The sequence below is a fragment of the Cavia porcellus genome, unplaced genomic scaffold (genome assembly GCF_034190915.1).
Source record: "Cavia porcellus strain 051 isolate PalLab524CR breed Dunkin Hartley unplaced genomic scaffold, mCavPor4.1 scaffold_7, whole genome shotgun sequence".
NCBI lineage: Eukaryota > Metazoa > Chordata > Mammalia > Rodentia > Caviidae > Cavia > Cavia porcellus.
The window spans coordinates 7,827,211-7,849,148 of NW_026947490.1; the positions used below are offsets into that span (position 1 = coordinate 7,827,211).

At 36.4% G+C, this 21,938-nt stretch overlaps 3 protein-coding genes across 3 annotated transcripts; all 3 read right to left on the reverse strand.

The window, feature by feature from the left end:
* Positions 1-4,871: 4,871 nt before the first annotated feature.
* LOC100732652 (keratin-associated protein 20-2-like) lies at positions 4,872-5,349 on the reverse strand. The gene has a single exon (XM_063252391.1). The coding sequence runs from the start codon at positions 5,310-5,312 to the stop codon at positions 5,160-5,162; it is 153 nt and encodes a 50-aa protein (XP_063108461.1). The 5' UTR covers positions 5,313-5,349; the 3' UTR covers positions 4,872-5,159.
* Positions 5,350-12,118: 6,769 nt separating this feature from the next.
* Positions 12,119-12,379, reverse strand: LOC111755995 (keratin-associated protein 20-2-like). Its single transcript, XM_023563969.2, has one exon. The coding sequence runs from the start codon at positions 12,363-12,365 to the stop codon at positions 12,219-12,221; it is 147 nt and encodes a 48-aa protein (XP_023419737.2). The 5' UTR covers positions 12,366-12,379; the 3' UTR covers positions 12,119-12,218.
* A 6,665-nt stretch (positions 12,380-19,044) lies between these two features.
* On the reverse strand, positions 19,045-19,250 carry LOC100712909 (keratin-associated protein 20-2-like). The gene has a single exon (XM_003467321.2). The coding sequence runs from the start codon at positions 19,248-19,250 to the stop codon at positions 19,074-19,076; it is 177 nt and encodes a 58-aa protein (XP_003467369.1). The 3' UTR covers positions 19,045-19,073.
* Positions 19,251-21,938: the final 2,688 nt, after the last annotated feature.

The following is a 21,938-nucleotide window of genomic DNA, read 5'->3' on the forward strand; positions in this document are numbered from 1 at the left end:
AGAGTGAAAAATACCCTGGCTAAGTGGGATCTTATATGCTCTATGTTGGTGTTTTTTTAAACATCAAATTTACCTTTAAGCATTGCCAAGGTCAAAGACAAAGTGCCCAGAAATAAACTCTGTTCACAGTGAGTGTACGACATCAGTAAACACAATCAAAGAGAAAGCATCACAGAGTCCTGCTCTAAAGGTGAGAAAAGAGGCAATAATTTCTATGGTATTACATCTTCACAGGTTTTTTTCCCAGGTTTTCGGTAATTAGTATTTTATAGTAAACATTCACTCCTGCTATCTGGTGTGGCTTTCACACCGTACTTGTGGAATCCAGTGCTGAGGCACTGAGCCGAACACCTGCATAGTCCACAGTCCCCACTATTTCCTCTTGCCCAGAAGCCTGTGCGTTGCCCTGACTGATCTATGAGCACAGTCACACTGTTCCGGTGTTCGGGAGGGGCAGTGCTGCTGGTTCATGGAGAAGACACCCCTGTTCCAAAACCTAGCTTTCTACCTCCACGTGCTCCATGACCCAGTGAGCTTTTGTATTTTCTGACATTGCAGCTTCATTGACTCATGCCATCTGTTTCAATGAGTTAATGTTTCTGGTCTTTGTAATTTTAGTGTCTTTACAGTATGTATTTTTGTACAGGTGATTTTATAGTACTATCATTGTATATCGTATTTTCTGTGTATTAAAACTCAAAATGAATGATCATTTTCCCTTCTGTATATTAACATTCATTTTTATTTTATTGCATTCCATTATTTTTAATATCTACAATTGATTTATTTACCTTTTTCCTAAGTAAATTTATCATCTATTGTGAAAAATTGAAAAACTCAACTTTTCTCTATTCATCTTTTAACTTTCTGTTTATTTTTCTTAGTTTAAGATTATATAAAATAATTTATTAATATTAATTTCACTTTGTTTCATTTATTTATTTTATTTTAAAGAAGACAAAACAAAATAAGACCAGGCAAAACAAAGCATTGTAAAATATACAGAACTTCAAAACCATTTTGAAATCAACAATAGTCACCATAATGCCTTTTGATGTCTTCAAAATATCTGCAGACAACTTTGGATATAGTGAAAATCAAACAAAATAGAACAATAAAAACAAAGCAATGAATGCAATGAAGGACTTCAATGAAAGCCAACAATAAAACTTAAAATTGGTACCATATTATGTCTTGTGATTTGAATAATAGCTACTCCTGCCATTGGATTTGACATAATCAAACAAAAGCAAAGAGAATAAAACTTCAACCAACAAAACAATGTAAATGATAGAGTGATTCAAAACAAGACCATAGGGAATCAACAATGGCTGCAGCTCTCAGAAGGCGATCCCCTCTAGAGACCACACTGCATACTGCTACCCTCTGAACCCATGATCAGACCTCTGGCCCTAGACCTGCAAGGCTAGTGAAACACCAGAGCATGCAGGTATCCAGCTGCATTTCACCTCCATAGCTATGCCACAGCCTGTGTTTCTCTGGATAAGACCGCAGTTTGCAGTGGCAGTAGAGTGGAGTGTAGGGCGACGGCGCTTCATCCTTCTCTGCAAGGTGACATATGTTTAACACATACTAGTTAATTTTTTCTTACTGATACTTTCTATACGTACTTCCATAGGTTATCACAAACCCGTAATTTCCTTTTAAAATACAGAGGTTCCAGAATATCATAGAGGCTTTTGTAGTTGGCTATTAAAGTGCCTGGTTGTCACATGGAGCTGAAAGTGGCGACCTTTGTAATTCCAGTTCTCTAGAGCCTGAGGTGGGACAGACCCTTCAGCTCAGAAGTTTTAGCCCATTCTAAACTGCAAAGCGAGGGAGAATGAGAAACAAAGAGGAGGTAGCAAGCAACCAGGAGAAAAAGCAATTAAGAAGAAAGAATGAAACCAAGGGAAAAGAGGAAGGAAGGCACAAAGAAACAAAAGAGGTGAAAAGAAAGAGGGAGGAAGAGAGAGAGAGAGAGAGGAAGAGAATGGAAGCAGAGATGACAGTTGAAAGAGGGAGGGAAGGATTTAATTGACTTGATCCACTCAAAGACTCACACAAGCCTTCCCTGAGGGGTGTCTCTGCCTCCCTTTGAGCCCAGGCTGTCAGAGATCCTCTTTGTTCAGCTAACCCTGTTTCTCTTTAGGGAGTCTGAATGCTTGTGATAATTTTCAAGACCTTGATATGAATAAGTTTCAAAAGGTATTTGCTTGCTATCCTAGGAAACAAGCCTCTTACAATTTCTGAGTTTCAAAATTATCTCGAGGAGAAATCTTGCTTAGTGTGAAGTTTAATATTTTAATAGTGAATTGTTCTAGGATTGTATTTTCTTTGCCTGGTTATCCTTAAGTGGAGATATCATTCAAAATGCTGTTAAATTTTCGTCTCCCAGAGTTTTCTTCCCTGACCCTCAGAATCAAGAAGAGTGCAATTTCAACCCCTGTCCTACAAAATATCTGTGTCTTCCAAATGTAGGTGCCTTCAATCCTTTCTTTTCCTACAATCTTTTGATGCATATTGACAGTGTCAGTTTGCACTTACCCAGTGAAACCTAATGTCCTTTAGGAGTGAAATAATTGTACCACTGAGCAAATCAACAAGCATAAGCACAGATTTTTCTAAAACTAGGGAAGTTAATTTATAATTCAATCTTAATTTGTGATAGAGCAAGCATTTCATGGGTTCAACAGTTATTCTTGCCTATATAATCTGTTTTGTCCCCTGTTCTTCTCTCTTTTCTTCTTTTTATGTTTCTTATATCTTTTTTGTCTTTTTGAGACAGGGACTCTATGCCTAAGTCAATTTGTCTCCCAACTGACCTTGAATTTACAGTGATCCTCCCACCTCAGCCTCCCACAGGCTGGCATTACAAGCATAAGCATCCACGTCCTTCCTTTCTTTTCTGTTTTTAAAGTGAAAGGCTGTACTTTGGGGCATTATGGAAATCATATTTTTAATTAAATTGTAGTTATTATAATGCAGTGTTATCTCAGTTCAAGAAATTAATTCCTTACAAAATGCTTGAGAAGATAGTCATGCTCCTCTTTATCACCCCCAAATTTGAAAAAAAGCACTTCAGTTCGTGAAACTAATTTTTCACAAACAGAAGTGTTCATGAACCAAGGCATTTATTTCTGTGTTCTCAGCACGATTACACCTGCTGAGACATAGATCTAGAATGACCTTCAAACACTCACACTCAGATCACAGTCCTTGGGTGGTCAACACACCTTGGGGTCATCTTCCTGTTATAACCTAAGCCCCCCTAACTATCCTAAGGTCTGTTCTAAGGTATAAGCCCACCTGCTGCTTCCCCTCCCCTTCTCCCTTCAAATCGAACTAGGTTAAGTTTTAACTTCCTAAAGGCCATAAAACAAAGGCCTGAGGTAATAGCTCCTGACAAAAAGACCCGGTGGCCCATCACAATTGTGTTAATTGCATTAGATTGTATTAGATTGTACATTCTTCACAAAAATAGCTTCCTTTGTATCATAGTAATACCTGTAACTTGGCCTTGCTGTAAATGTGTGTTTTCCTTTCCCTCTGGGCAAAGGATTGATATGTTAATCAATGCTCTCCTCTGTAAAGAATTGTAAAATCTTACCTAATTGATATGTTAACCATTGTTGCCCTCTACAAATAACAGTTGTGGTGCTAAAGTAAGGTAACTAAGGTTGTTAATTGTTGTTAGACTTCTCTATTCTTTGCTAAGAAAAAGATTTCTTCTTATCTAAACTTGCTAGTATGCAGGGAGACTTGTAATTGCCCTTTTTGCTTTGTAGTGCGTCACACCCCCATCCCCTCCTTACATTGTGTGACCAGCAGCTGTTTGTGGATTTACAAGATAAAAAGTCCTGACTTTTAGCTGTGAGGTGCGCAGTCTCCAAATTGGCTCCCAGAGACTGGTCACCAGGCCTGGATTTTACCTAATAAAGCCTTTGCTTCCCAAATTTTAATTTCTTGCTTTCCTGGATTTTATCCGGGGTCCGAGTTATCACATTCCCATCAAGATATTTTTCCACTAACATCTCAGCAGCTCAGGGTGCACTTGGAGTAGGGGTCAGAGGCTAGTCCCGGGGATGACCCTGGACAACTGTGTCTCCTTCTGCATCTCCTCCTGTCTCCCTGTGCTTCCTGCTTCCATGAGATGAAGAGCCTGTGCTCCACCCAGCCCCATTCTCCTCTCCATTTCTACCTCAGTCAACAGTGAACTGATAAAAACGTCCGCTCTTTTCACTTGTGGGTGATACATATCTTGTCCAAGCGATTCTAAAGTTACTAACCAAACACCTGTAATTACTCTCCTGGCAGAATACATTTTAGATACAGAGAAATGTTTAACAGAGTTTCAACTCTATCTGATATAATTTAATCACTGGTGTTGCATGTGACAAAACATACAGACACAGACTTTTGGAAATGATCACATGGAAATACCATTATTAATGTAGCAACAGCCATTTATAAAATGTACATGGAAATCTCAAACAGAATAAAAATGGTCTGTTAGATTAAAAAGTATATGTAGGGCCGGGAATTAGCTCAGTGGTGTAAGTGCCTGCCTGGCAAGTGCGAGGTTGAGTTCCATCTCTGGTACTGAAAAAAAAATTTTTTTTAAAAAGTGTATGTAAAAGCAAATTTGTAATATTTGTTACAAAAAACTGGTATTTTTCCCAATGAAGTTAGACCAATAATTGTGGCAGCAGAGCTGTCCCTCTCCATCCCAGATCCCGCGGGAATCTATCCAACCTTCCCTCTGTCTGTCCTCACTTTCTCTGCTACAAGTCCATACCCATACACATGTGGTCACGAAACATACAAGACGCAAGGGAAATTGCTAATGTAGAAAGAGTCACAAGTCAGTGTCTAGGATGAAACAAAGTTTATTCAGGAATACATATCTGTAGGCAAAAATTGACAGTTAAATTTGATTGCATTGTACCCAGCACTATAAACATAGCATAGGAACTTTTCTACTGTCTTTCATGTAATCTAACTGACACTGGTGAATGCAAAGTTCGTTTTGTTAAATAGAGTGTAGCATGCAGGAGGAGGTTGAAACTATTTAAAAATGTTCCATCTGAAGAGCATTGGATAAAGCCCCAGGAAAACAGAAGGTGGTAGCCAATAGGCTAAGAAGCTGTGAGAATTCCTCAGTAGAAGCCATAGGACCAGTATCTTCTACAGCACAGGGGGCGGCAACAGCCGTAACTATAGCCACCATAGCCATAGCCCAGGCCACCATAGCCACAGCCACAGCCATAGCCATAGCCCAGGCCACCATAGTAGTTGCCGTAGTAGCACATGGTGTCAAGAGTGGATTGTTCTGTTGAGGATCTGAAGCAGCTGTCTTGTGTTTGGATGTCCCTGTCTGCAAGGGTCTTTTATACCTCCTTGGAGGTGGGCGGGAAACCACAGGCAGCACGGTTTCCTGTTAACTCACCAATGAGCTTCAGATGTGGTCATCATTGTCTATACTTGTTGAGAAAACAAGGCCCTTGTGATGGACATAATTTTGCTCTTGCATCAGGAATTCATCTCCCAATTAAGGCCCTTCAAATAAAACCTTTGTTGTGTTTTTAAGATTGTCTTCATTCTACATTTAATTGTAGACATATGACCTGATTACATGTTATGGTGCAAATCATAAAAATGAGGTATCTAGGTTTTATTTTTGCTTCATTTCTATTTTTTTGCAGTACACATTTTCCCTCCATTCATCCACCTCTCTTCTCTCTCCCTTTCCATTTTCTTGTTTTCTTTCTTTCTTTCTTTCTTTCTTTCTTTCTTTCTTTCTTTCAAACTTTCTCTTCTTTCTTTCTATGATTCTTTATTCTTCTTTCTCTTTCTCTATTTGTTTCCTTTCTTTCTTTCTTTCTTTCTTTCTTTCTTTCTTTCTTTCTTTCTTTCTTTCTTTCTTTGTCTTTTCTTGAAAATCTTATCAGTATCATCTTATATTTTCACTCTTTACCTAAGAGAAATGAGCTGGTTACTAGCTGTTACTGGTAAATCATGTCCAGTTACTATCACATGTATACTGAGTGGATAGTTAATCTATAGTTACAAATATGTAGGTCATTTCAACATTTCCAGAAAACAAAAGTTTATCGTATGGACAGAAACTATCTATGATCTATGCCCCATTTTCTCACTGTATACAAATATATTTTAGAATAAATTGTAAAGCATCATTAAATTAGACCATCTATCCTGAAGCTATTTTTTTTAACTGGAGCTTAATTTTCAACATGGCAAAGACCAGAAACAAGGTATACAAAAATAAACTCTGCCCACCATGAGGCCAGAACAAGGATCACCGCCAAGGGTAAAGATGGGAAAGCTGAAAAAATGCCATTTTAATGTGGAGCAAAGGAACAATAATTTCTGCTGACTAATATACTTAGTTTTATATAGACACTTTGCCATATTTTTAAGTAATATTTTATAGGAAAACTTTCAGGTTGATTTTTGTATGCAGAGTCAGGTGTTGCTTTGACACCACAATGGTGGAAGTCAGTAGACTGCAAAATGCTCAGTGTTGAGTATTTATTGTTCTGTAAAAAGTGTTTACCTTCCTCTGATTAATCTGTGAGAACTGCCATACTTCTTGCTTGTTCTAACACAGTCAGTGTTACTGCTCATGGAATAGAGCTTGTCATTGCAAATTCAGCTGTGTACCTCCACACGTGCCACTGCGCACTAAACTTTCATATTTTCTGATGTTTCCAGCTACATTGACTTACACCACTTATCGTGATAGGTTAATCTTTGTTCTTTTAGGTAAATGTAGGGCCTTAGAGCTCTGAGTATGTTCTTTTATGGTTCTTTTAAGTATCTTATTTGTAGAGATTCACATCTCAAAGACAGGGACCATTTTTGTTAATAGGTGTTAACATTCATTCTTAATTTCATTTTTAGAATGTCCATTTTTGTCTGAGTCACTTTACTATTTACTAAATAAACCCATCATATTATGTTATGAAAAGTGAAAAATTGAATCTTTTTTCTATTCTTCTTGTTATTTCTGTGTTTATTTTCTACTTTTAACACAACACTTCATATTTCTCAGAATGACGTATTTACTTTGCTATGTGTGCAGTTTTGACTGTGAATTTACAGACTGGTGGTTACCGATGATCTGTCCCTGTCACATCAGGGCACTTAGAGCTCCCTTTAGATATATAAAGGACTTTTGCTGCCAACCTTATTACTTGTCTTCATAGGAAACATAATTGTTTTATCTACCTCAAGTAAGATTTAGCTTTTGAATGTAGATTTCATGCATTGATGTGTCTGTTTGTAATTTGAATTGACTTTCTTTTGTCATTGAATACATTAAAGGACTTGTGTCTTACAACAGTTTTTGAAAAATATTCAGTATTTTCCTATTTAACAATGATTTCTACTTTATCTTCTTTCTTGACTGCATTCCACTTATAATGTGTAATTTCATTAACTATAGCACATTCTTACACACTTTTCAGTATTTTACATTCAGATATTGCTTATTTTTGCTTTACTGATAATTTCAATATAGTTTTCATTGTAAATGGTTCATATAAATTTATTTATTTATTTTTTATTTTATAAATTTTATTTAAAAGGAAAAAGAGAAAAACACAAAAGAAAACAAAGCAGTGTAAGGGTACAAGTAATACAGAACTACAAAAAAAAGTAAGAAATCACCAGTTAATAGATTACATATTATCATCTTAGAAATAGTTGCTCAAATCACAGTATCAAAGAATACAAAGTGGACATTCAAACAGTGAGACTGCAAACAGTTGTGTTCAATAATCCAACCAAAAACATTAATATGGTCAGCTATATAACACCCCTAAACACACTTGCTGTTGTATCCTTTAGAGCTCTTTTTTTCCCTCTCTTTTTTACAACAAAATTTATACATTTTGGGTTTTATTACTCCTTAGTTCTTATTACTTGTTTTGGGGGGGGGATAAAGTCAAATATGGCAAAACAAAGCTGTCAGTCAAAACCAAGGATAGACATAGCACATGATGTAAAACACAGTACAAGGTTATCAACAATGGTTATCAACGATGTCTCTTGTTTCCTTAAAAAGAATTGTCTATCTCATTAGATATTATAAAGTTGAACAAAACAGTAGAGAACAAGACCAATAAAACTTAAGCATTGTAAACATTATAGGGCTTCCAAAGGAGACAATAGTCAAACCAGAATGGGCATCTTAGTGAATCTTATTGCCTTCAAAGTAGTTGCCTATACCCTCAAACTTGATACTATCATACAGAATGGAACAGAGTCTAATCAGTCAAAACAAGATCGTGGGAGTATTACAGGACTTCAAAACAAGTTAATAGGAAATCAAAAAAGTTACTATTATATGTCCTGCTAATTTTTAAAAATTTTCCCCTTAATTAAAACAAACATAAGAAATAACTAAATAATTTTTTTAAAGAATAAGGGAGAGATTGAGATAAAACAGGAAATAACAATATAACAATACAGGTCAAAGCATGACTGTTTCAGCAACCTAGTGTTTCACCACCAAATAACCCGACTTAATCGTAGTTACCATAGTGTCTGTCTTTTACCTTAAAATATTTGAATAAAACTTCATATACTATAGCTTCAAATATTTCCATATCAAGAAGCCCAGAATAAAGACTTTCCAATTAATAAGTGAAAACTTTATAAGGCTTCAAGGCCACACAATGGGGAATCATGATTACCACATATTTTTATATATTTGAATCATTACTTACATTAGGGAAACTATTCGGTATTCACACATGCGAGATTGATTTATTTCACTTATGAGTATGGTCTCAAGCTGCGCCCATTTATTGATAAATATCTCAATGTGATCCTTATTTATAGCTGAATAATACTTCATTGTATAGAAATACCACAACTTTTTTATCCATTCCTCAGTTGATGGACACTTGGGTTGTTTCCAAGATCTGGCGATTACAAATTGTGCTGCTATAAACATAGGTGCACATATATCACTGTGGTATGATGCTTTCAGTTCTGGGAATATGCCTAGAAGTGGAATAGCTGGAATAAATGGGACTTCCAATCCCAGCTTTTTGAGAAATCTCCAGACTGACCTCCACAAAGGTTGTACCAGTCTACACTTCCACCAACAGTGCAGGAGAGTTCCTTTTTCCCCACAGCCTCTCCAGCATTTGTTGTTGTTGGTTTTCTTGATCCTGGCCATTCTTTCAGGAGTGAGATGGTATCTCAGTGTGGTTTTAATTTGCATTTCTCTAATGACCAATGATGATGAACATTTTTTCATGTATTTATTTGCTATTTGCATTTCTTCATCTGAGAAGTGCGTATTCTTCTCAGATGCCCATTTTTGGATTGGATCTTTGAATTTTGGGGGTCTGAGTTTTTTTAATTCTTTATATGTTTTAGACAAGAGTCCCTTGTCTGAGAGAGAGTTCACTAAAATCTTTTCCCAGCTTGTGGGTTTTCTTTTCACTATGCCGGAGATTTCTTTTGACATCAGAAACTTTTTAATAAGAAGTGGTCCCAGTTATTGATTCTGGGAAGTATTTCCTGTGCGGTTTGAGTCCTGTTCATGAATTCTCTATCTACTCCTATGTCTTGAAGGTTTCTACCCAATTTGTCTTCCAATAGATTTAGTGTTTCTGTTTTAATATTCAGATCTTTGACCCATTTAGATTTTAATTTAGTACATGGTGATAGACCATATAAATTTATTGATTAATAAACATCTTACATTTTTCAGAACTATAATTTACATTTGATTCTCTGAATTTTTCACTACACATTTAGCAAGTTTCCTTTAATTTTCCTCCATTTATTATTTATAAGTTCTAACAATCCATCTTAGCAAACTCCAATGTGTTTTTCTGTTTAGTTATTATTTATTTTCTATTACATCCTTTAAATGCTTCCATGGTGTTCAGAAGCCTAATATGGATGACCCAGAACAGTGTTAGATTTTACCATAGAGATTTTAGGTTTTCTAATAGGCTATTAAATTTTCAGACTGAGCTGCATGTGGTGACACTTGCCTGTACTAGCAGCTACTCCAGAAGTGTAGGCAGTACAGTCTCTTGAACTTAGTAGTTCAGGTCGTTCTGGATAGCAAAATAAGTTCACAAAGAAGCAAAGAAGAGCAAGTAATAAACAGGAGTAGGAGAGAGAGACAGAGAGAGACAGAGAGATAGAGTCAAAAAAGAGAGAGAGAAAGGAGACCGAAGGAAAATTGAGGAAAGTGAAAAGAAATAAAGAAGAGAAGAGGAGGAGAAAAAAGGGGAGAAAGAGATGAAGAGAGGAAAAAAATTAAGAAACAAAATTTCTTATTGATCTGATTATCACAATCTTTAACATAAAAAGGCTGTTATGCAGGACCTGTCTGTCTTTCTTTGGGCTCAAGCTACATGAGGCACTTTTTTTTTCAATTGTGTGTTTTTTATTAGCAAAACCCAAATGCTCATGATTGTTTTGTAAGCCTATGATATGACCAATTAGCTTAGAATCTGACTCCTGTAACCGGAGTCATGTTCATTATCTCACGGAGAAACCTTGCTTATTGTGAAGCTCAGTGTTTCACTCACAACTGTTTTCAGGTCGTGTTTCCCTTTGTCTCTATCTGTGATTTGTTCTCCCTGGGTGGGGTTACCACTGAAATTTCTACTTACTACTCTTCTCCCAGCAGCCTCTTAGTTCAGGAATCAAGCAGAGTGAAATTTCAACCCATGCTTCAAAAATTCTCCACCTCCAAAATACGGATCTCTTTACTGGATTTATACTGAATGTTTGAATTTCCCAAGTGAAACAACACATTTTAGGAGAAATCTATTTTCAGTACTGGTCAAATCAGCATCCATAAGCACATACAATTGTGAAACACCAGGATTCCATTTAATAATAGCAATATTATCATGTCAGTTTATCACTGAGCAAATATCTCATGATTTTAAAAATACTATTATATACGTAATGTATATAGTATTTTCTACAAGTTAAAACAGAAGGCAATATATTAAGATGCTACTTGCACTCATGCTTTTCTAGGCCAGAATGACATTATTTTTTTCTATATGAAAACACCATTAAGGTGTCACCTGTTCAGATATCACCTAGAATGTGCCTCAAACTCTCAGTTGCTCAGAATGTGGTCTTTGAAGTGTACCAGTTATAGGATCTTCTGCCTACCAGTGTGCTCCTCTACTCTTTTTTAAGCAGCTGAACTGGAGTCAGGAGAAGGGACCTCTTCAGAGGCTGCTCCCTGGGGTTCTGTAACTGAATGATCTCTTTTTCCCTGACTCCGTTTCCCAGATATCAGGAGGTGAGATGCTCCTGCTCTACCCACACCATCCCATTACATTGAACACCAGTCAACACAAGCCAAGAGAACCTCTCTTTTATTAAATGGTAGTTGTCAGATGTGTGTCCCATAGGCTTGAAAATTAACTAAGAAAACACTTACATCCTTCTCTAGGCAGAATATTTTTAAAAGCCTGAGAAATATTTCACAAAAGCACAGCTCTGGCTGACATAATCAACACATTGGTATTGGAAACAAAGCACATGGACACAAACCTTTTGAAATAATTGGATATGAAAGCAAATCATACAGAAATAAACCACTTTTAAAAATTACATGAGCAACAATTCAAAGAAAATTTAGGTGAGGTTAAAACAGCCAAACTTCTGTCATGTGTTTCAAAAATGCTAACATTTCCGCCCATCCAGTTTAGATGGCAGTGTAAGGGAAAAACAAGCACCTCTCTACCTCTCTAGGTCCCTGTGCTCTCTCTGTGCTGCTTACCCCTCTGTCTTTCTCACTTTCTGTCCCATCACACCACAACCACGCATGTGATTAATCACACACAAGCACACAAATCTTTAGGCAAAATTGCTAAAGTACTTGAACAACAAAGCAATATTTGTGATTAAATATGGTTTACTTAAAAGTAAATCTGTATAGAAAACTTGGGAATCCACGTTGATCATATTTTTTTATAGACTCATAGGGAAACTATAGAAACTTTTCTACAAAGTAGAAAAAACCAGTTGATACTGATGAATCAAAATGGAAGTTTGCAGTGTATTTGTTATTTAGATATTGTGATGTGTAGTTGGTATTCAAAGGCATTTAAAACTTTGTCATGTGAGGAGCATTGGAGATAAATCCCACAAACCATCAAGCTCTAATCTATAGACTGTGAAGCTGTGGAAACTCCTCAGTAGAAGCCATAGGACCAGTATCTTCTACAGCAGAGGGGGCGGCAACAGCTGTAGCCATAGCCACGATAGCCACCATAGCCATAGCCACAGCCACAGCCATAGCCACAGCCCAGGCCACCATAGCAGCTGCTGCGGTAGCACATGGTGTCAGAAGTGTGCTATTATGTTGAGGAACAGGAAGCAGATTATTGAGTCTGGTTATCATCATCTCCAAGGGTCTTTTATACCTCCTCGGTTCTGGGCGTGGAAATCACAGGCAGCGTGGGTCACGTTATCTCACTAACGTGGTTCATACCATGTCAGTAATATTTATTAGGAAAACAAGGGCCTTGTAACTGAGATACTTTTGCTACAATGTCAGGAATTCAGTGTCCAATAATTGCACTATACTGTGAAATGTTGTTCTATTTTCAAGCATCTGACTAATTCTGTACAGAGTTAATTGTAGACAATGTGATCTTAAGACATGTTATAGTCCAAACCATAAAAATAGGTGTTGTACTTTAGGTTTGCTTTGTTTTCATTACTCCTCAGGTTTACATTTTCCGTCTTTGTTTCCTCTCATCTTCCCTTCCTTTCCCCACTCCACCTCCTTTCATCAATCCCTTCCTCCCTTCCTTTTTCACTTTCTTTCTCTTTTCCTCTCTTCCGATCACTACCTTCTTGTCTTGTGATTTCCCACATACCCTATCAGTAGCGACTTATATCTTCAAAGGTGCTTATTTTTTTATGAGCTAGTTACCAGCAAACACTAGTGTATCTATGGTTACCACTACATATGTACAAATGGACATTTAATGTAAACTTAATCTTTGGACATTTACTTTCAAGCTTTCCACAAAATGTTTATTTTATGGGTAAAACCTCCCTTGGTGTGTTGCTTGCCCTCCACACACACATATGTAGATAGAGTGAAAAATACCCTGGCTAAGTGGGATCTTACGTGCTCATCTTGGTATTTTTTAAACATCAAGCTACCTTTAAGCATAGCCAAGTCAAACACAATACAGAAATAAACTCTGCCCACAGTGAGTGCACAAGAAGTGATATCAGTAAACAGAATCAAAAAGGAAACATCATACAGTCCTGTTTTAAAGGTGAGAAATTAGGCAATAATTTCTATGGTATTACATCTTCACAGGTTTACACAAAACTCTTTCCCAGGTTTTTGGGTAATTAATATTTTATAGTAAACATTCACTACTGCTATCTGGTTTTGCTTTCACACCATACTTGTGCAATGGAATGCTGAGGCACTGAGCAGAAGACCTTCATAGTCAACAATCCCAACTCTTTCCTCTTACCCAAAAGCCTGTGCATTGCCCTGACTGATCTATGAGCACAGTCACACTGGTTGGTGGTCCCCAGGGGCAGCGTTCCTGGTTCATGGCGAAGACACCCCTGTTTCAAAACTTAGCTTTCTACCTCCACGTACTCCACGACCCAGTGAGCTTTTGGAATCTCTGACACTGCAGCTTCATTGACTCATGTTATGTGTTTCAGTGAGTTTGTGTTTCTGATCTTTGTAATTTTAGTGTCTTTATACTATGTATTTTTGTGCAGATTATTTTTATTTAAAAATTAAAAGAAAGAATGAGATTAAGACAAAAGAGGACATAACAACATAATAACACAGGTTAGAACAGAACAATTTAAGCAATGTAGTTTTTCACCACAAGACAACCCGACATAACACTAGCTACCATGGTGTCTCTTTCCTTGCAATATAAGAGTATGGCTTCGTGTATTATAGCATCAAACACAACATGACTGTAAAACCATTCAAGAGAATGAAAGTGTTCCAGGGTATTTAGAACCAATTAACAGAAAATGAACAATGGTTTCTATATTAACTCCTTGTCTATAAAACATTTTGTCTATACTATCAATATAAGATCCAATAAGATACAACATGAAAAACCGATGGACACAGAAGAAGCTTTTGAGCTTCATGGGACTTCAAAATAAGACGATATTTTATCATCATTAACTATTATATTGTCGTTTTCTTCAAAATAACTGTTCATTCCATCAAAGACTATAAAATCAAACAACCCAGAACAGAACCATTCCAATTAATGAAAACATTATAAGGTTTCAAGCAATATAATGGGAAATCATGATTACCACATACTTTTATGTATTCTTACCATTTCTTACACTAGGGAGAATATTTGGTATTTATATTTGTGAGTTTGATTTATTTCGCTTATGAGTATGGTCTCAAGCTGTGCCCATTTATTTATAAATATCTCAATGTGATCATTCTTTATAATAGAGTAGTACTCCATTGTATAAAAGTAACATAACTTTTTAATCCATTCCTCAGTTGATGGACACTTAGGTTGTTTCCAAGTTCTGGCTATTAAAAATTGTGCTGCTATAAACATGGGTGCACATATATCACTGTGGAATGATGTTTTCAGTTTTTCTGGGAATATGCCTAGAAGTGGAATAGCTAGAACAAATGGGACTTCCAATCCCAGCTTTTTGAGAAATCTCCAGACTGACCTCCACAATGGTTGCACCAGTCTACACTCCCATCAACAGTGCAGGAGAGTTCCTTTATCCTCATAGCCTCAACAGCATTTGTTGTTGGTGGTTTTCTTGATCCTGGCCATTCTTTCAGGTGTGAGATGAAATCTCAGTGTGGTTTTAATTTGCATTTCTCTAATGACTAATGATGATGAACATTTTTTCATGTATTGATTTGCCATTTGTATTTCTTCATCTGAGAAGTGTGTATTCATCTTAGATGCCCATTTTTGGATTGGATCTTTGAATTTGGGGGGTCTGATTTTAATTCTTTATATGTTTTAGACAGAAATCCTTTGTCTGAGGGACAGTTCACTAAGATTTTTTTCCCAGTTTGTGGGTTTTCTTTTCACTATGCTGGAGATTTCTTTTGACGTGCAGAAACCTTTTAATAAGAGGTGATCCCAGTTATTGATTCTGGGAAGTTTTTTCCGTATGGTGTGATTCCTGTTCATGAATTCTCTACCTACCCCTATGTCTTCAAGGGTTTTACCCAATTTGTCTTCCAATAGATTTAGTGTTTCTGTTTTAATATTCAGATCTTTAGTCCATTTAATTTTAATTTAGTATATCGTGATAGGCATGGGTCTAGTTTTGGTTTTTGGCATGTTGATAGCCATGTTTTCCAACACCATTTATTAAAGATGCTGTCATTCTTCCAGTGAACATGTTTGTCCCCTTTATCAAAAATAAGGTGATTGAGTGTGTTTGTAGTTGTGGTTGTATCTTCTAATGTATTCCATTGATCTTTAGCTCTGTTGTGATTCCAGTACCATGTTGATTTTACTACAAGTGCTTTGTAGTATAACTTCAAGTCAGAGACTGTGATGCCTCCTGACTTGCCTTTGCTGCTTAGAACAGTGTTTGATATTCTAGGTCTCCTCTGGTTCCAGATGAATTTGAGGAGTGATTTCGCTGGATCCATAAGGTATGTTGGTGGTATTTTTATTGGGATTGCATTGAATCTGTATAGCAGTTTTGGGAGAACGGCCATTGTCACAATATTTATTCTTCTTATCCATGAGCAAGGGATGTCTTTCCACTTTCTGAGATCCTCTTCAATTTCTTTTTTCAGTGTATTATAATTTTCCTTGTATAGGTCTTTCACTTCTTTCATGAGAGTAATTCCTAAATATTTCATTTTTTTGCTTGCTAGTATGAAGGTTGTGGCTTCACTTATTTCTCTCTCTGTGATTTTGTTGTCAGTATATAGAAATGCCATTGATTTTGGAGTACTGATTTTGTATCCAGCTACATTGCTGAATTTATTTATTATATCTAAGAGTCTTTCAATGGAGATTTGGGGGGTCTTCTATGTAAAGTATCATGTCATCTGCAAACAATGATAATTTAACTTCTTCTCCTCCTATCTTTACCCCTTTTATTTCTCTCTCTTGTCTAATTGCTCTGGATAGTATTTCCAGTACTACATTAAATAGGAGTGATGATAAAGGACATCCTTGTCTTGTGCCTGATTTTTAGGTAAAGGCCTTCAATTTTTGCCCATTTAGTATGAAACTGGCTATTGGTTTGTCATAGATAGCCTTTGTTATATTGAGGTAAAGACCATCTATTCCAATTTTCTGTAAGATTCTTATCATAAATGAGTGTTGGACCTCATCAAAATATTTTTCTGCATCTATAGAAATGGTCATGTGATTCTTTTGGCTTTGTTGATATGATGGATTACATTTATTGATTTATGTATCTTGAACCATCCCTGAATGCCTGATATTTTATGTTTTCTCCTAGGTTATTAAAATGTCAGATTGATTTAGCTGCATGTGGTGACACTTGCCTGTACCTCCAGTTTCTCCAGAGATTTAGGCAGTACAGTTACCTCAGCTCAGTAGTTCAGGTCATTCTTGGTAAAAAATAAAGATCAGTCTAAAAACAAAGAAAATCAAGTGGTAAATAAGAGGGAGAGAGAAAGGAAAAGGGAGTGAAATTGTGGGGAGGCAAAAAGAAAGGAAATAAAAGGAGAGGACAGGAGAAGAGAAAAGAGGAGAGAGGCAAAAAGAGAGGAAGAAAGGGAAAGAATTAAGAAACAAAATTTCTTCTTGATCTCATTATCCCAAACTCTGACATAAAATAAGGCTGTTGTTATGCAGGCCCTGTCTGGGTCTCTTTAGGCCCACTATACAAGAGACAGTTTTTCTCAATGTGGTTTTTATGAGCGAAACCCCAATGCTCATGATTATTTTGTAAGACCTTGATAAGGCCAATTAGCTTAGAAAGCAGACTCCTTCAACCCAAGACATGCTCATTATATCAATGAGAAACCTTGCTTATTGTGAAAATCAGTATTTCGCTGGCACACTGTTTTCACGTTGTGTTTTCCTTTGTCTCCATATCTGATTTGTTATTGATGGTGGGGTTACCACTGGAATTTCTGCTGATTACACTTCTCCCTGTAGCCTCTTACCTTCTAGAATCAAGCAGAGTGAAATTTCAACCCATGGTTCAAAAATTTTCCACCTTCAAAATATGGATCCCTTTACTGCATTTGATATTGAGGGTTTGAATTTTGCAAGTGAAACAACACATTTTAGGAGAAATTTATTTTCAGTACTGGTCAAATCAGCATCCATAAGCACATACAACTGTGAAACTCCAGGATTCCATCTAGTAAAGGTGGTATTCTCATGTCAGTTTGTCTCTGAGCAATTATCTTATGATTTTGAAAAATATTTTCCTTGGTATGTATGTACAGTTTGTATATTATTTCCTGTAAGTTAAAACAGAAAACAGTATTTTAATATGCTTCTTGCACTCGTGCTTTTTAGCCCAGAATGTCATTATTGTGTTGTTATTTCCTATATGAAAACACCATTAAGGTGTTACCTGTTAAGATATCACCTAGAGTGCCCCTCAAATTCTCAGTTGCTCAGAATATGGTGTCTTTGGCAGTGTACTGATTATGGAACCTTCTGCCTCCCAGTGTGCTCATCTACTCTTTTAAGCAGCTTAAATGGATTCAGAAGAAGCAACCTGTTCAGAGCCTCTCCCTAGGGATGTGTAACTGAATGATCCCTCTTTCCCTGACCCCTGCTTTCTCTGTTTCCCAGATGTCAGGACGCGAGAAGTTCACAATTTACCCAAACCTTTCACATTACATTTAACACCAGTCAACCACAAGCCAAGAGAACCTCTGCTCTGTTGAATGGTAGTTGTCAGATGTGTGTCCCATAGGCTTGAAAATGAACTAAGAAAACACCTACATCATTCTCCAGACCGAATATTTTTTAAAGCCTGAGAAATATTTCACAAAGTCAGAGCTTCAGTTGACATAATCAACACACTGATATTGGAAACAAAGCACGTGGACACGAACCTTTTGAAATATTCGAATATGAAAGCAATTTATGCAGAAATAAACCACTTTTAAAAATTACAAGAACAGCAATTCAAAGAAAATTTAGGTGAAATTTAAAAATCCAAATGTCTATCATCTGTTTCAAAAATGCTAACATTTCTACCCATTGAGTTTAGATGCCAGTTTATGGGAAAAACAAGCACCTCTCTGCCTCTCTAGGTCCCTATGCTCTCTCTGTGCTGCCTACCCCTGTCTTTGACACTGTCACCACACATGTGATTAATCACACACAAACACACAAACCTTTAAGCAAAATGGCTAAAGTACTTGAACAATAACAAAGCACTATTTGTTTTTTTAATCTTTATTTTATTTTATTTAAAGAAAGACTAAACAAAACAAAATAGGTGGAAATAATACATACGTTCAGAGAAAAAAGTAAACAGTAAGAAATTGCTAGTTGATGTTTACATATTGTCGTTTTACAAATAGTTGTAAAGTGGAACATGTAAACTAGGAATTCAAACAGCGAGACTGCAAATAGTTCTGTTCAACCGTCCAACAAAAACTTAGTAACGTGGTTGTCAGTCCTATACACTTAAACATACATGCAGTTATCCATATATTCATCTATGTTTAGAGTAAACAAACTAAAGCAGGTTAAAATCGTTCTGAACAAAGAACGATAGTATTAACAAAGCAGTATTTGTGATTAATATAGTTTACTCAAAATAAATCTGTATAGAAAACTTGGGAGTTCAAGTTGATCATATTTTATATAGATCCATAGGAAGAATACAGAAACTTTTCTACAAACTAGAAAAAAATCTTGTCACTGATGAGTCAAAATAGAATGTTGCAGTTTATGTGTTTTTTTAGATATTTTGATATCTAGTTGGCATTAAAAGGCATTTAAAACTTTGTCCTGTGAGTAGCACTGGAAATAAATCCCATAAAACATCAGGTTCTAATCTACAGGCTGTGAAGCTGTGGAAACTCCTCAGTAGAAGCCATAGCACCAGTATCTTCTACAGCAGAGGGGGTGGCAACAGCCATAACCATAGCCACCATAGCCATAGCCCCCGGAGCTGTCATAGCCATAGTCACAGCCATAGCCACAGCCTAGGCCACCATAGCCATAGCCCAGGCCACAATAGTAGCTGCCATAGTAGCACATGGTGTCAGGAGTGGGTTGTTCTGTTGAGGATCTGGAAGCAGGTATGTGAGTCTGGTTGTCATCATCTGCCAGGGCCTTTTCTACCTCCTTGGTGCTGGGTAGAGCGACCACAGGCAGTGCAGGGTCCCGTTATCTCACCAGTGTGACTCTGACCAAGTCAGTAATATTTATTAGGAAAACAAGGGCCTCCTAACAGAGATAATTTTGATACTATGTCAGGAATCCATTGTCCAGTAATTAAAGGCCCCAGTAACGGGCCTTTAATATGAAACTGTTGTATTTTCAAGAATCTGGCTCATTCTGTATTTAGTTAACTGTAGATATGTGACCTTCTTACACATTATAGTGCAAACTACAAAACAGGTGTTCCACCTTTATTTGCTTTCTTTTAATTACTCCTCTGATATACGTTCTCCCTCGTTGTTTCCTCCCATCTTCCCTCACTTTCCCCACTCTACCTCCTTCCATCCATCGCTTCCTTCCTTCCTTTCTCCTTTTATTTTCTTGCATTTGTCCTCTCTTCCTATCATTACATTCTTGCTTTGTGATTTCCTGAAAATTGTATCAGAACCAACTTACATCTTCATACTTGCTTATTTTTTTAATGAGCAAGTTACTGGCAATTTCTAGTGTATATATGGTTAGATAGTTTTATATAGGAACACAGTGGATATTTAATCTGAACTTATTATTAGAACAATTAATTTCTAGCTTTCCAGAAAATGTACAATTTGTGAGCAAAAACTCCATGTGCTGTATGCTGCTTGCCCTTTACATACACATATGTAGATAAAGTGAGAGATACCATGGTTAAGTGAAATCTTACATGCTCATTCTTGGTGTTTTTTCAATCTCATTTTCCATAAAAAATTTGTTTATACTATCACACATAATAAAATCCAATAAGGTACAATACGATAGAACCAATGGGAAGAGAAGAACAAAAGCATGGTAGGACTTCAAAGCAAGATGATATTAAATCAGCAATGGCTTCCATAATGTCTTGTTTTCTTCAAAATAGCTGTTCATATCATCACAAATAATAAAATCAAACAAACCAGAATAAAAACATTCCAAGTGATGAATGAAAACATTATAAGTCTTCAAAACAATATAATGGGGAACCATGATTACCTAAGAGAGACAGAGACAGAGACAGAGATTACCATGATTACCTAAAGTCTTGTGCAATCTTACCATAACATCTTATATACTCTTATATGGGAGACACAATATGGTATTTATACATGAAAGTTTGATTTATTTTGCTTATAAGTATGGTAGGAAGTTGCATCCATTTATTTATAAATATCTCAATGTGATCTTTCTTTATAGCTGAGCAATACTCCATTGTATAAAAATACCACAACTTTCTTATCCATCCCTCAATTGATGGACACTTAGGTTGTTTCCAAGATCTCTCTATTACAAATTGTGCTGCTATAAACATGGGTGCACATATATCACTGTGGTATGATATTTTCAGTTCTTCTGGGAATAGGCCTACAAGTGTAATAGATAGGTCAAATGGGACGTCCAAGCCCAGCTTTTTGAGAAATCTTCAGACTGACCTCCACAGTGGTTGCACCAATCTACACTTCCATCAACAGTGCACAAGACGTTCTTTCCCCCCACAGCCTCTCCAGCATTTGTTGTTGGGAATTTCTTGATTTGTCCATCCTGTGAAGTGAAATCTCAGTGTGGTTTTAATTTTCATTTCCTTAATTACTAATAATGATGAACTTTGTTCATATATTTATTTACCATTGTATGTCTTCATCTGAGAACTGTGTATTTATCTCAGATGCCCATTTTTGAATTGGGTCTTTGAATTTTGGGGTCTGATCTTTTTAAATTCTTTATATGTTTTAGACAGAAGTTCTTTATCTGAGGAATAGTTCACTAAGATTTTTTCCCAGTTTGTGAGTTTTCTTTTCACTATGCTGGGGATTTCTTTTGACATGAAGAAACTTTTAAATAAGATGTGATCCCAGTTATTGATTCTGGAAGTATTTCCCGTGCATTTTGATTCCTGTTCATGAATTCTCTATCTACTCTTATATATCCAAACTTCTTACCTAATTTGTCTTCCATCAGATTTAGTGTTTCTCTTTTCAGATCTTTGATCCATTAAGATTTTAGTTTATCACATGATTGCAAGCATGGATCAAGTTTCAGTTTTCGGCATACGGAGAGCCAGTTTTTCCATTTATTAACGAGACTATTGTTCTTCCAGTGAACATGTTTGGTCCCTTTATCAAAGATAAGGTGGTTGAGTGTGTTTCTATAGATTTAACACATTTTAGTTAATTTGTACTTTGTGCACATACTTCCATAGGTTATAATAAACCCAATATTTCCTTATTAAAATATAGAGGTTTCAGAATATCATTGGATTTTTCCATAGAGACTTTTGTAGTTGCTGACTGGCTATTAAAAATGCCTGATTGTCCAGTGGAGCTGAAGATGGTAACCTTTGTCTGCAATTCTGGTTTTCTGGAGCCAGGGTGGGACAGACCCTTCAGCTCAGATGGTTTAGCCCGTCCTAGACTGCAAAGCAAGGGAGAGCTACAAACAAAGAAGAGGTAAACAAACAACCAGGAGAAAAAGAAATTAAGAAAGAAAAATGAAACAACACAGGAAGAGGGAAAAGAAGGAAGAAAGGCAGAAGGAAGGGAACAAGTGAGT

Coding starts and splice junctions, on each gene's coding strand:
- LOC100732652 (XM_063252391.1), bottom strand. CDS start 5,312: ATGTGCTACTACGGCAACTACTATGGTGGCCTGGGCTATGGCTATGGC.
- LOC111755995 (XM_023563969.2), bottom strand. CDS start 12,365: ATGTGCTACCGCAGCAGCTGCTATGGTGGCCTGGGCTGTGGCTATGGC.
- LOC100712909 (XM_003467321.2), bottom strand. CDS start 19,250: ATGTGCTACTATGGCAGCTACTATTGTGGCCTGGGCTATGGCTATGGT.